The 14,541-nt window shown below is 38.0% G+C and overlaps 3 protein-coding genes across 4 annotated transcripts in view; 2 read left to right on the forward strand and 1 right to left on the reverse strand.

Annotated features, from left to right (window-relative positions):
* Positions 1-294, reverse strand: part of LOC125769855 (cytochrome b5 reductase 4) — a 47,440-nt gene extending 47,146 nt beyond the window's left edge. The window contains exon 1 of the mRNA XM_049438792.1: positions 14-294. The gene's annotated coding sequence lies outside the window, so the exon portion shown is untranslated. The remainder of the gene's footprint in view (positions 1-13) is intronic.
* A 1,616-nt stretch (positions 295-1,910) lies between these two features.
* Positions 1,911-3,154, forward strand: LOC125769867 (uncharacterized). The gene is made up of 5 exons (XM_049438816.1): positions 1,911-2,011; positions 2,083-2,419; positions 2,540-2,674; positions 2,761-2,893; positions 2,975-3,154. Exons 2-5 carry the CDS (start codon positions 2,326-2,328, stop codon positions 3,039-3,041), a joined length of 429 nt encoding a protein of 142 aa, XP_049294773.1. The 5' UTR covers positions 1,911-2,011; positions 2,083-2,325; the 3' UTR covers positions 3,042-3,154.
* Positions 3,155-4,635: 1,481 nt separating this feature from the next.
* LOC125769863 (synaptogyrin) lies at positions 4,636-9,509 on the forward strand. Of its 2 annotated transcripts, none has more exons than XM_049438810.1 (4): positions 4,636-5,053; positions 7,201-7,435; positions 7,854-8,177; positions 8,246-9,509. In XM_049438810.1, the coding sequence occupies exons 1-4, from the start codon at positions 4,952-4,954 to the stop codon at positions 8,269-8,271; spliced, it is 687 nt and encodes a 228-aa protein (XP_049294767.1). In that variant the 5' UTR covers positions 4,636-4,951; the 3' UTR covers positions 8,272-9,509. The 2 variants fall into 2 exon arrangements, with proteins under 2 accessions (XP_049294767.1, XP_049294768.1); XM_049438811.1 differs by having other exon boundaries at positions 4,638-5,053; positions 8,249-9,509.
* The last annotated feature ends 5,032 nt before the right edge of the window (positions 9,510-14,541 follow it).

A 14,541-nucleotide genomic window follows, 5' to 3' on the forward strand; every position in this document is an offset into this window, starting at 1 on the left:
CACAAAATCTTACCTTTTTGTAATGGTTAAATAAAGCAATTGGGAATGAAAGCGGCACGTTCTTACACGGATAACTTCACTCGCGACCAGTATCACCAAATTCACGCACTATTGCACAACATTAGAACAAAAATACCGCGCTCAAGACCGAAGATGCGCCAACATTTCTTCAAATCAATGCATCTGATGTTTTGCACAGTGTGCGGTTCTATGGAACAACTCGAATGACAGCATAGATGATTTGGATTTAATGAAGATTGCATTAGTGACAGTTTTGACGAAGAATTTAAATTTACTATTTGTTCGTTCGTAACGGTACCGAAGTAATACGGTGCGATATAAAGCGCAGTTTTTAATTTTGAGGCTTCAGTTAAAATTACATATTTGCAATTTTCGTTCAAATATAAACAAATAAACGCCTTGTCGTGAACTTCGATATCCCTATCGAAATATTTAATACACATCTAGAAAAAAGATTTATTTTATTAGCTATATTCAAAGAGTACTAACCAGATTATATACATAGGTATCCTTCCATTAATTTCAGTTTATTTTACCATCATTTTTTTCTGCTAAGTAGTTTTACAATGAGAGATATATTTTTTAAATTGCATACTTTTAGGCGTTTCTCTGAAAAGCATATCTGTTGGTAACTTGATTACAGAACCATCTTTCGAATATTTGTTAATATAGTAAATCACAAATCTTCGTTTAATGGCATCCTTACTTTTTTGGCAAACTGCATTTCGTATACTTCCTAGGGCCATTTATTGCAAGTTAAACATCAATTGCGTAATTCGTTTATATGTGAAAAGAGGTCATCACTATCATCTATAAACCGAAACCGTCGATAGTCCAGATGGCTAGCGAATGCTACAGTTTGATTATATGCATAAAGCAAATCACCACGACATATCAGCTATTATCAACATTCATGACCACACGCATGATCTCAATCTCATCCTACTCGATGGTAAGTTCTTGTGAGTATGAAGCAATTGTTCCGTGTTTTGCTGTTTGGTAAGCACTTGTTTTTGAAGTCGAAAATGGTCTGGTTATAACTGGTAAACAGGCGGGAAATCGAACAAGCTACTTTTTATGGCAGTTTTTGCTTCTTGTTTTGCAAAAAATGCTAACCGAGGTTATCGCCGCAACACTCGAAGGGCGCTGCGAACCATGAATTACGCGATGAGCAGACACCACGGCAAGGAGATCAAGTATTACTGAACGAACTATGTTGTGTGCGGTTTTAAAACTTTAAAGTGTAATGCTACATTGGTGCAATCAGTGATAACTGATCATCGTAAACAAATCATATTAGGCCTTGGGCAATGCTCAATGCTATGTTCAATTGATGATAGACGATTTCTTATTCTGGATTTCAATTCATTAGTTAGAATTGAAACCATGAAATGATTTAAACGCAAAAAAACTTTGCCTTTACAATCCAGGTTCTTTTATGGAAGATCCATACTACTAAATTCAGTACCACATCAGTCATTTCAGAAGAACATCGGACTTATAGCGTACGTGCGAGAAATCATATTCAACACGACCCTTTGGCTCTGTTGCATTGTACTATGGAATCAACAAACCGTTTTCTTCTTTTTGCCGTGTTCTGGAAGATGTTACGTCTAATAGCTCCAGACACAGGGATGATCAAACATCTCACAAATACACTCTGTGGTGACTGATAAGCCTGTAGGAGTAGTGTATTGTGATCGTAGACTGAGCAAGCGATCGAATGTAAACCCATCAGCACTGGAAGGCTTCTGCGATGATAACCTCCATCTGACTACGGAACTCGGGACCATCGTATTGATAAGGTATGCGCGTGTCCGTGTGAAAGATCGCTCTCGCATGAACCGTCCCTCGTTCATAAAAGCTGACCCGGACCAAGTGAAACTTTCCAGTCGTTGTTTGTTCATCGATCGCTACAACCAAAGCCACACTTCCTCAGGGCCTGCTCATACGCAACGCCAGTAGTCTGTGTGTGTGTACGTGTGTGCATGTACGTTTTAAAGAAGTCTCGTGTAATAGTGCGCAAAGACATTGATGTCGATGTGTTGTGAACAATTGTAGATTTCTTGTGACTTCCCATTGACCCGAAAGACCTGCAGGACTTCTCACATCATCTGTGATTTAGACGAACGAATAAGTCCCATTCTGAAACCACGTGGTGGGTCGGTGTTTGTTTCCGCATTTTCGTAGACCCTAGGCAACTGCTGGTCTTTTTGTCGTTGTGATTCTTATTCTACAGTGATAGAGACTGTTTAACTGATACGTCCTCCCATCCATCGCACGTCCTGTGTGCCCAAGAACTGAATGGTGAAAGAGCCTCATAGTAATAGCAGTGTGAATTATTTCCACATATTCAGTTCGTTCTGTTTGGCGTCCACGTTGTTCGACATTTGTGAAGGTACGATACCACCAATGTCCGGTTGTGTATCGCTGAGGACCGTGCCAGCCGGGATGATTTGATTGTGCTATCGGCTAGCTTGACTTAACGGCCATTTTATTATTCGTGTACTATTTTTAGATTGCTGCAAAATGGCTTGTCTTCCACAGTCAGCGTTCGCAGTGCACAAGATCCGACAGGCGCAGAACGACAAGGATCTCACCGTTGCTCGTATGACGGGTGATAAGCAAGGTCCGAGATATTTAAACAAGAACAGTAAGTGTCCGTTGTTGGTAGTGTCAATCACTTTACAGTGCAAGATTACTACAAGCCACACTGTTTGGTCTTTTTCTCTTCCATAGCTCTCGACCTGACACCGGTCAAGTACAATGGGAAGTTGATGAACAGCATCTGGGGCTTGTACAATCGCTACTCGCCGCATAACTTCAAGAAAAACAATGGATCTTACGGTGGTTTCTTTGGCATGCAACAGCCGTAAGTATTCTACGACCCCAATGCTATTCTTCACAACCACAAATGGATGTTATTTTATTTTTATACGCTTCTATTCAACAGATTTGCTGTTGCATGCTCTCCGATGGAGAAAGAACTACCGGTAACCAATCCAGCCGACCAGAATTAGATTGGAGTATAATATCTAGGCGAGATGTACCGTTTCTAGAACAAAAAAATATAGTGTGTAGAATTCTGATTGTGATTTATTGGAATAATAAACGGTTTATTCTGTAACTTTAATTCGTATGTTTTATGACATTTGCTAGATAGATTCTTTCCGAACCCTGTGTCGCAACTTCTAAAAGAAAAGTTTTTCAAAAGACTGATTACGAAATGACAAAAAAATGGTTAGAACAAAAATGGCAAACATTTGAACTCGTGACCCTCAGAGTTCAAGGACTTGCATTTGAAAAGTTAAGCCAACTGATAACATTTTGCGAATGAGTTGTACGACACGCAGCTTATGGCTCTATTAAAACACACCACACAAATTACAATAAGCGTTGTTCATAATATTATAATAGATGTTTTATTATTTCTAAAATATTAGCAGGTTTCAAGCATTTAAATTGTGGACAAAATTTACTGCAGAATAAATTCAACAATAAAGCTTACCTTCGTCAGTAGTGTAGTAAATGAGTACGCCTAAAGGTATGCAATAAAATTTTTGTAATGTAGATTTTGAGGACTTTAAGCGGTTGAACACTTCCGGAATCGATATATAATAGAAATTGTTATTAAAGTAATCAAGAAAATGATTATGATAACACGAAGAACACAAGAATATAAAAATATGCTAGAACAGTCAACTCTGAATATTCATTGAAAAATCGTTAGTTTTAATAAATGTCGCTCGATCCTCTAAAAGTTTTTTACTCAAAGAAGCACCTACTTTAATTCCTGATCAGTTTTTATTCAATTAAATATTTTTAAAGTTATTAGGTCCGATTTAATACACGACAGGTCCGAGTATCAAATCCCATCCGGTCAGTTCCCTGTACGTAGGACTGATTATCTCGCTATTGATATTTTAAAACAGTCAAGGAAATCCATAAATGGCAGGCCAAGACCTTTTGAGGTAGTAGGACCACAAAAGAAGAAGTCTATCCAGTTAATTAAAAATAGTTATGGTTATGTTTGAATCAACCTAAAGCAATAAGATTTTTCCTATAAATGATAAATTAAAAAAGAATAAATTATCTACGCACTATAGAAAAACGAATAACTTAAAGTTAATTTATTATATACCTAGTTATATTGAATTCAATCATCGCATCAGTATGTTAATTACAAATTAACAGCGTCAACAAATAGTGCAAAATTATCTTTCATTCAGTTGACTAGTATGAACTCACTTTCGTGAGCAAAATGCTCACTGGTGAGAGCGAGAAAATAGCGCATATCTCACTCGGAGCGTACAGCGTTAAGGGTGCGTTGAGGGTGGAAAATTATCATAACCCACAACACACGGAGAGACACACGTCGCGAAAGGGTACACGTGAGAATGAGCTAGCGTGGTGTATGTATGTGTGCGCCAGTGTGCACAAAAATGAGCGGGCGGTTGTAGAAAGAGATATTGCAATAGAGGGTGAAAATAATAAAACACCAACACCCGAGTGAGATGAAATACGCACTGAGAACGAAATATGTATGTAGGGGGGGAGGGTGATGGGCGCGCGAGAGAGATAATAGGAAAATTTCTGAGCAAGGAAGGTAACGTTTTTCACTCGCTTCAGTAGGGGGTGGTTTTGCCAGTTTCGATTTGCTTGTAGGTGAATGAACACACCAGCGTAATATCGGTGCGAGTGCGCTATTGTTTGCGAGTTTGTGTGCTAGAAGCTTGAGGAAAAATCACATTTCTGTCGAATTTCTGTCGCAAGCGAATTGTCTCATCGTAAATCACGGTCACCTTTTGTGGTATAATTATTTAGCAGTCACAACCCAGTCGCGTGTGTCCGTTTGTGTGTGTCCTGTTTTTGCTTGTCGAAAGTGAGGTGCAAATTAGCATTCAAGTAGCACCACACACGAAAATTCAAGATGGATATCGGAGGAGCATACGGTGGTGGTAAAGCGGGTGGTGCATTCGATCCTATTGCATTCGTACAGCGTCCGACGGTCATACTGCGTGCCGTTTGCTGGGTTAGTATCCATACGCGAATGGGATGTTAATTAAGGAAAGCTAAAGGTGGACTAAAGTTGCAAGGAGTTTGGCTGAGTGTAGGAATAAGTGGAGAAGTCGTTTCTTTCCTTTTTTTTTATTATATGCATTAGCGACCTTCCATCGGAATAGGACGAAAATCGATTTTCCTGGTAGAGTTAGTTGCTCCACCATTGTACAGGTTCTCAAGCGCGCCTCTAGCGTTGTTCATACGCTTACTCATACGCTCAGATTCACTCTCACGGACACTCTCCCGTGAGTGAGCATTTGTTCGGTGCGGTTGAAAGGAAAACGAAATCGAATTTCTTGTGTACATTTGTACGCTCCTTCAACTGCAACAGAGAAAATATTTTAATTGTGCTCTGTCGAGAAGCATTGATAATGTTTTTTAGCATGAAGTCATTAATAATTATAATTTATTCTAATTAATTAAAAAAAAATAAGGAAAAACATGTTGTTCCGTCATAGTAGAAAGCTATATTGTAAAGCTATTAAGCTTCAATAGTGTACAACTCTATCATACAACTAGTTTTTTGTTTGTTGTGAGATTAATTTCCATTAATCGAGAACTGAAACTCTCACGTGCATCCTTCCTGCACGTCCGTTTACATAACAATGTCAATACAGAAACTCCATTTCCATACAAATATTACGATACGTTCTGCGGTTGACAGTAATACCTGCTTGACTCTCCTGGGTGCTACACTTCCGCATGTGAGACGAATTGCTGATGATGGTGGGCAACAGAGTGGGAACCCTGTGACATAATAATATGGACGCAGGGGTGTCAACGGCGATGGCACGCGAGTACTCCCTTCGAAGCTTTCAACTGGTGTGAATAAGAGCAAACACACCAACAACAACACACACACACACATACAAATGAAAAAAAAGAAGATACCATTCGCGTGGAAAGCTCTCGGAATGCTTGAAGAATTTTCCGAACTTGTTCGCACTTCCTGCTTTCTTTCTTCCAAACCATGTGAGGGCCCTCACATCTGCCATTGGATGGTGGTGTGATTCCATTGGCGTTCGCGGACACATACAACGAATAGAACGGATAGAATTCGATTCGTCTGCGGTCCGAAGAGCGTACCAGCTTAACCTTCCCATACAGCTCTTGGATGCGTGAGTGCTAGCATTACTTCCACTGTAATGCCATTCATCTTGGACTTGGGTTGGTCTTCTTTGGCGCCCCCGAATGTGCCATTTGATGGGTGTTTTATTGATTTGGAATGCTTTTTTTTCCTGTCGTTTCGTTTCCCCATGGGGAAATGGAGAACGTGAAAGGATGCGATGAGACAGGCGAGACACCGCTGCGTGGTGGTACGAGAAGAAGATCGTGCTAAATGTGACGGGTCCATTATTAACTTCAGCATCTTGTCACGAACAGTCAGTTGCTGTGGAATAAGCAGTTGGATATGGAAAAAGATTTCGGGATGAGTGGGAAGGTTAGTCAGGTGATAGTTTGTTAAAGCAATCGCTAGAACTTCGAAATAAGTTGAATATTGTTGAAAATTTTGTAAATATTGTCAAGGTTTGCAGAATTGACTAACTTATTACAAACTGAACCACTTAGTATCGGAAAGCATTTGACAGTTGTCAAACACAGTGTGACACTTTTAAATTGGAAATCTAAGTGTATGAACGTGTTTGATCCATTTCAAAGAAGGGATTTCGCTGCTTGGAACACGTTTCGAAGCAGTGGAGAGGAAACACAATTCAATTTTAATCACCCGAACAGCGTGCTTTAGAGCTTATCCCAAGCCTAACCCTTGAAAATGAACCTTTCATCAAGCCCATTTTGATAGAAAAAAAAATAAACTAGAACGATAGATTCGAACCTTCTCTACCATGGCTTTAAACGATAAAACATACCCAAAAAGGGTCAAGCTTCATCAAGCGGCTAAGGAATAGGCTAGGGATGGAAAATATCGATTGAGAATGTCATCAGGATTCATCTCTACTTAGCTTAAGTGGTATCACGTCTCACCTGGCTGATGCTTCACCGGATGCTTTAGAACGGCAGCAACTTTACATGTCATTTGTTATTTCTTTCCTTTTCTTTTAAATTTCCACTACCTTCACTGCACCGTACTCATTAAAACCGCCCGTTGCATTTTGTCAGCTATTTGCGATCATCGTGTTCGGATGTGTTTCATCGGAAGGGTGGCGGGAGGAAGCGAACGGCAAGGAGTATTGCATAATTAATCGTGATGGTAATGCCTGCAACTATGCGGTCGGTATCGGTGTGATCGCTTTTCTCGCCTCGATGGGCTTCATTGCGGGCGAGTATCTGTTCGAGCAGATGTCGTCGGTCAAGACGAGAAAGCACTACGTACTGGCTGATCTTGGCTTTTCTGGTGAGTATAGAACTAAGAACCACAAAGTTAGTAATTTAGTTATCGTCTATCTGTAAATATTTATGTTGTGCTAAAATTGTTGATTATATTTTTCGATAATGCATTTGTAGGAATTTGTAAGGTGCTCCTCTAAAAAAGAATTATCTACTCAGAAAATGAATTACAAGAATACATTCAATGGTGGCTTAAAACGCCTCAAAGTATGCAAGCGAGTGTTGATACACAAGTAAAAATGAAAATTTGAGCAATGTTTGCATACTTTTAGGCGAATTAATCTAAAAATAAAAATGAATCGAATTATGTTGATCGCTATTCGTAAAGCATACTTTGGAAATGCGTTATTTTGAAATGTCTATGTAAATTAAATGAATTTCTAGCTAGATTTCGTTAGTTAATGTTCCAATTATCTCATTTTTAGCATTCTGGTCATTCCTGTTCTTCATCGGCTTCTGCTATCTTACCAACCAGTGGGGCAAAGCGGACGATCCACCGAATGGTGAGGGCGTCAACAACGTACAAGCTTCCATCGTGTTCTCGTTCTTCTCGATCTTCACCTGGGCCGGCTGTGCGTACTTTGCGTTCCTGCGCTTCAAAGCCGGTGTAGATCCATCGTTCTCCTCTACCTACGAGTCGGATCCGAGCGCTGCTCAACAGTACGCGGCCTATCCGGCCTCGAACGATAATGACCAATTCCAGGAGGCACCGTTCTCCGGCCAACAGCAGCAACAACAGCAACAGCGAGGTAAGCAGCAGCGTATTAAATCACAGATAAAAACCACTGCATATGACTGATCAACCTTTCTTTTCCAGCAGACTATTCGCAGCCTACGTACTAAATAAGACGACCATAATGTATCCGCGTTGCATCCGGATAGGCTTTTGTGCAGAGCATTTGGAACGAAAGCTCTTTTTAGTGAACATATTATTAATGTTTGCAGCTGAAAACGAAAACTCTTCCTTGGGCATGGATAGGACAAAGAGATGGTATTTGCAGATGAAAATGTATTTCATTTTGTGATTGAACGCTAAGAACGTAATTTGATGGGACATTCCTTTCGATGCCATACGACAGATGTGACAGCAGGAAATGAAACTGTGCTTTATGAGTTTGTTGCTGCTTTATCATTTAAAAATATCAGATTGCAGGAAATTCCTATCGCAATGATGAACCAAAAAGCTAAACCTAATAGTATATAGGATAGAACCATGTTTATTGTTTACTTTTTCTGTTTTTTTTTATTGCAATTTAACGGTCGGATTGTTTACAAAGTATGATAATGCTCGAAACTATGGCTCGAAACCTTCCATGAGAGGTTCGGAACGGAAAAGTATATTTAACAAGTATGTTACCAAAGAGTATTGGAATCACACCGAGCCGTGTTGAGCGATGTGTGTAATGAAAAAAAAAAAACAAAAATGGCTAAAACGTGTTTGTAACTGTAGTATGAATGTATAAAAGTATGCAAACTCAATGACTTTGTATGGTGTTGATAAAGAAAACAAAACCCATTAACAACTAACGTATTCGGAACGTGTAGTTAAACATGGCGCTAGGAAATCAAACCTTCAGAATTTCACAAAACGTATAACAAAAAATCAGTTGAATGGAGTGTTAATAGGGACGAAATATGTGTCCATTGGAAGAACTTAAACAAACCAATATTTCCGAACATCCCTGGTCAGATAGTTTGATAAATAACCTGAACACATTCCAAACTATTTTAATGTGTAATTTACGATCAAAAAAGGTTTAGCAGTTCGTACCAATGATGAAAACAAAAAAAAAAAACATTTCAATAATGAAGAGGAATATTGAATATTCAATAGCGATTATTTTCAACCGAACATTTAGATAATCCTTAGCATAATGCAGTTTAAGTTAGTAAAACAGTTGTAAGAAAAGTATATTTATTGAAATTAAAAATGTAATAATTTATTTATCTAACCAGTTGACGATCAACGCGCTGAAACAATTTATAGTCAGTTAAAAGTTACAAAGTCGTTACATACATGCCGCCATAATGCAGCGTTTGGTTTTTAGTTTGCTGATAAACGATAAAGTTTTGAAGACTTCGCATGCCCCTCGTGCACTAATCGAAGGAAAAATGGTAACAAGAATCTCATCATCTTATTCGGCAAATCGAATCAGCCCATATCGAATCTCAATCTCTTGCCCACCTGCATTAATAACTTCGGTACAATCGATTGCTTCACACATTATTGCGCTATTGAACCTGGATGTAACTCACACGCAAGCGAATGTTTATGGAAGATAGATGGAGTGGAAAATTGTCGAAATATTTGTTAGCAATGCGAGTACGAAACAACTCGCCACCTGTAAAACCATCATACTTTATATGCTTAAAGTACCGAACATGTGGTTAAATCTTATGAAAGCTGTTTCATTACGAATGCAAAACCAAACACTCACATAGTTGTACTGCAACAATCATTAATATTCTTACACAGTGCTAAAACCGATTGGGTAGGATATTGTTTGCGACAGAATTCGCAACCAGATACATTGGTATCATTGCACTTCCTCTCCGGCAGCAGGGACCCACACCTGACATACATTTGGAGGCACCATTTGGAGAGATGACGCAGAAATATCAATGCTCATGGTAAAACCGAAAAATCAAATCCACAATCTCATACAACAAACACACTCGTTGCAAAAAGAAATAATTATTGATAATAATAATATTAAAAACAAGAAAACAAAAACATACAAACGAAAACACAAATCGGATCAAAGAAAATGAGATGCGAATGAAGTATGAAACGTAAACAAAAGAAAACTGTGTGTTCTGTAGCTGACATATAACAGAGCGTTAAGAAAATATGATTAGAACAAAACAAACAAAGAAGCAAAAACAAACATAAGAAAAAAACATACTTAGATGTATGGAGGATTAGTTTATTCTCCAACAACACAACCAACTTGGATACGAGAATAGCATATAATTATGCAAAACAAAAAAAAAACACAACAAGAAAAAAATCTTCTCCAATATTCTCCTGATTTGATTTACCAAAACTAACCAAAATTAAGTTCAAAACATCGGTTCGATACACAACATCACGTGAAATAAGTTCAATGCAAACACACACGCAACCAAAGTAACGAAAAACAATGTTATAAATATACATCGTGCACTATTTATATATGAAATACAAGTTTCACAAAGCTGAAAGCTGCAAAAAGAGAGGAAAAGAGCGAAAGGATGCAGAAAAAAAAACACGGGAAAGTCGAAACTGTTAAACGATAAAACAGAAGTCAAAGGTATTAAAAAATCACTCTCAAAAAAACACTATGCAGAAACATTGACAAATACACGTACGTTACCGTTGAACAGAGAGTATAGAAAAGACAAAAAATAAAGAAACCAAAAAAAAGATCGATATATTTACTTGCTGGTTGCATTGTAGTGAGCATTCGTTTCGTTGTTATCAAGTGTGCGAAACCTATTGTAAATAGAAACAATAAGGACGACAAACCAAAAAAGATGTAGAAGAAGAAGAAAAGACAAAGCTAATATGATAAAGAGATGAAAATTGGTCAACTTAAGGGGCTATAGTAAACTAACGTTGAACACAAACAAACGATTAAAAATAGTACATTGTGCTTGTAAACAATGTTTAGTTTTGCAACATAGATTGTGATAATTTACAGTATGTTTTTTTTATATTATTGATATTAGTTATCCTTCAACATCTTCTATGGATATTTAGTATTATCTTGATTTGTTATGGAAACAAAGTTTTTTTTAAGGTGGATAAGATTTATGTTAAAACTAAATTGATTTAATTAAATTATTTTGCGCTTTCTTAGTGGCAACTTGTTCGTGAAAAATAAAAATAAACAAGGTATGAGTTACAATTATTTTAACAATTTCACTTGTTTTGCAGTGATTTAGTTGATAACCAAATCGGTAAAATGCGAAATTACGAATGAAATGGGTATGGAACATACGTTAATAAATAATACCAAATAAAAACAAAAAACCATAAGATGAGATTGATTTTTGATTACCTTTTGTTAGATCCGATGAAAGTTTATTTGATTTAGATTGGGGCTTTTTGGGTTCGCAGTGCATTTTCTTTATTTAAGATAGGTCGGCTCGATGGTATTTGCGGAGGTCTGTGGAATTCTTATGTTTGCCTTTAGCAAAGCAAGGCATATCTGTGGAATCTTCCTTCTTCGACGTCGGATGAGAAATGATTATAATGAAAATCAATTAAAATATGAGTGAGTGCCATTTGTTTTCAAAAAAAGAGATTCGTCAAAATTATCCATAATTTACGATGCCGATCGAGAAGTCTCCTACATCTACCGCATGCTATGCCTGTTCACCCTATGCTGCTTCGTGATCTTAGTCTGCTGTAGGAGTCCTCTAAACTGTTCACAGTCGATCGCCCTTGTCTGCCAGCCAATTTTCTCATCCTGCTCAGACTGTTTACTTCAGTCTTTGTCTTACTTTGGGACTTAATAATACAAGGATATCTAAGTCTACTGTTATCGACGTCTTCTACACTTGTCGTTACTAACGAACTTTGTTGTTGCGTGTACGATCTCCAACATCCTTGGTACTTAAAAAAATTGTTCTGTCCCCGAAGACGGTGTGATTGTTAGTATTACAAGGTACATAGGTTAAGACCAAGAATTAATCCAAGTGAGATTATCGTTGTAATATTCGGTTAAGCTTTAATTCATCTAAGTAATTTCGCCTTCTTACTTGTATTCGAACTACGAATGTGTCCTACTATCCTAGGTAAGATAACACTTGTTTCAACTGTTCATAAACAGAAGATTACCTAATTCTGCTCTACCAAGGCCATACCACAGCAACCTGCCCAAGTAATGAGGAAATCAACAGATCATTCTGAATTTCTCTAATCGCCCAATGTCGTTGCTCAACATAACGTAATTACATTTTAAAAGCTTTATAGTCTGACGATTTAAATTTTACGCTTAAAGTAGAAACTTTCTCTAAGCGTGCGGATCTTTGTGGAACATTACATCCGATTATCTTCGAGTTATAAGATTTTCTTCTAACATTGATGACGATATAACCTTTGCATATGATTATTCATACAATACCTGATCAAGCATCAGCATTTCCCTACCAAAAACGAAAAACGTTCAAGTTGAGTAGTAGAGCCTTTAAAGCAAAGGCTACAAATCCTTCATGTGGTACACGAAACAACACTTTTAAATATTGTTTATTTTTAGAGCCGCTTGCATGGCTGATTGCATCACCTCGACACAATGTTTACCCGGGTGTTGTGCTGCTCTGCATACGTACTTGGCGCACATTAAACGTGCCTTTACAATCTGCGATGCGCCCATAATCTATTTTAACGTTTCCTGGAACGCCGACGCTTCGCCAAAGTGCTTATGATAATCAACCGTTCACCGGGATTTCCACCCAACGGTGGTAAGTTTACTTATGCGCAGACGCGCTTGGCGGAATTGCTGGGCAACCAGATTGAGCCTACAGGCACGTCAACAAGCCAATATTTACTCATCAATTTCTATGCGGCCATGTGTGTGTGTGTGTCTATATGTTTTTTTTTAAATTTTGTTTGTTTCGCGTTTTATGCGCCTCAGTAAATATGGCAACGGATACGCCAAAGGGTGGTCTGTACGGCTACTTCAATGGATCGGTTTACTTTATTCATGAAGATAATACAATCGTTTAGCCTTTCTGTAGAAACGGAATTGCACCAAGAAAGCCCCAATTTGCACCAGGTTGGGTGTGATTTCATAACAACCCGCAGGGGGTTCTTGGCACAACACATTTTCACGGCTCGCTGTGAATTGTAGCCCTTTTCAGTTGTGACACCCTGCCTTGAGGACGTTAAATTATGATCAAATAAAAACATTTACATTTACAGACACGTTTTCGTTTTCAAGCAGAGGGATATTATAGTACTTTTTTGTTAGTAAATGAAGAAATTTCACAACTAATCGCGTTTGTATTTTAGTGAGGGAATTAAAATTTCACATCTCATGCTAAGGCTGCATGTCCGAGAATGTATGTGTAGCTTAAGTTTCTCATACGAGATATTTAATCCGATGAAGTTCCCTATCAACTCATTGTTATACTACTGCAAAAGTTTTAGACTGATTTATTATTAGAAGTGGGCTTTCTATAGTGGAAAAGCTATAGCCGAAATAAGGCGATTTTAAACTGTGTATTAGCTAGCATTATTCAAATGTAATGATCAGCACGAGGGGGGCGGCCCGGTTCCACGCGACAGGATCGGGTATCAAATCTCATCCGGATCGTGTCCCTGGCAAGTCTAGTAAGAAAGAAATGGCCGGCGTGACCTTAGAGGGCGTTAAGCCGAGAAAGAATAAGGTGAAGATCAGCACGACATATTGTGCCTTGACTCTTTGATTATAATTTCCGTTAAAATGGAGGGTAGGTGAATCTGATGTACACAAATAAATATTGTATTGAATATTTGCACCATTTAAAAATTGATGTTAAAATGATCCTCCTGCCACAAGTTAATCTACCACATTTATTAAATTTTAATGTTTTTTTATATTTCCTAAAAATTAAAAATTAAATTAATTCAATTCTATTAACTGATCTCATACACAGCTGCTTATCTATCACGAAACTTCAGTTAATCTCGAAATCGTGTATTGTGCTGCAATGAACATAAAAAAAATCAATTATTGCGTCAGTAAATGTTCTGAATTTAAGCAGCTATCTTCATCATACAACAAAGTAACACCATTTAACCAACCGCGCTATTGCTATGAAATATCATTCAAATTAACCATATAAATGATTGCGGTTTCATATTGCCGATGAATACAAGTAACGGAGCGGAAATGCAAAAAAGCTCACGCAAAGATTAGCGAAGGAAGAAAAAAACGCTCCATTAGCATTCTGTGAAACGACAACAAACATTAAACACGTTTATTTCCATCGATGAAGTTGTTAAGTACTGGTCTGAAAGTTACCGGCATGGAACGTTCGTTGCCATAGCGATGAGTTCCCAATGTCAACTAGGCAGGTGATGATGACAACATACGAAACCGAAGGGAGGGAAAAACCTTTGCAAAAAGCACCCACCGTCCACCG

The sequence above is a fragment of the Anopheles funestus genome, chromosome 3RL (genome assembly GCF_943734845.2).
Source record: "Anopheles funestus chromosome 3RL, idAnoFuneDA-416_04, whole genome shotgun sequence".
In the NCBI taxonomy this organism is placed as follows: Eukaryota; Metazoa; Arthropoda; class Insecta; order Diptera; family Culicidae; genus Anopheles; species Anopheles funestus.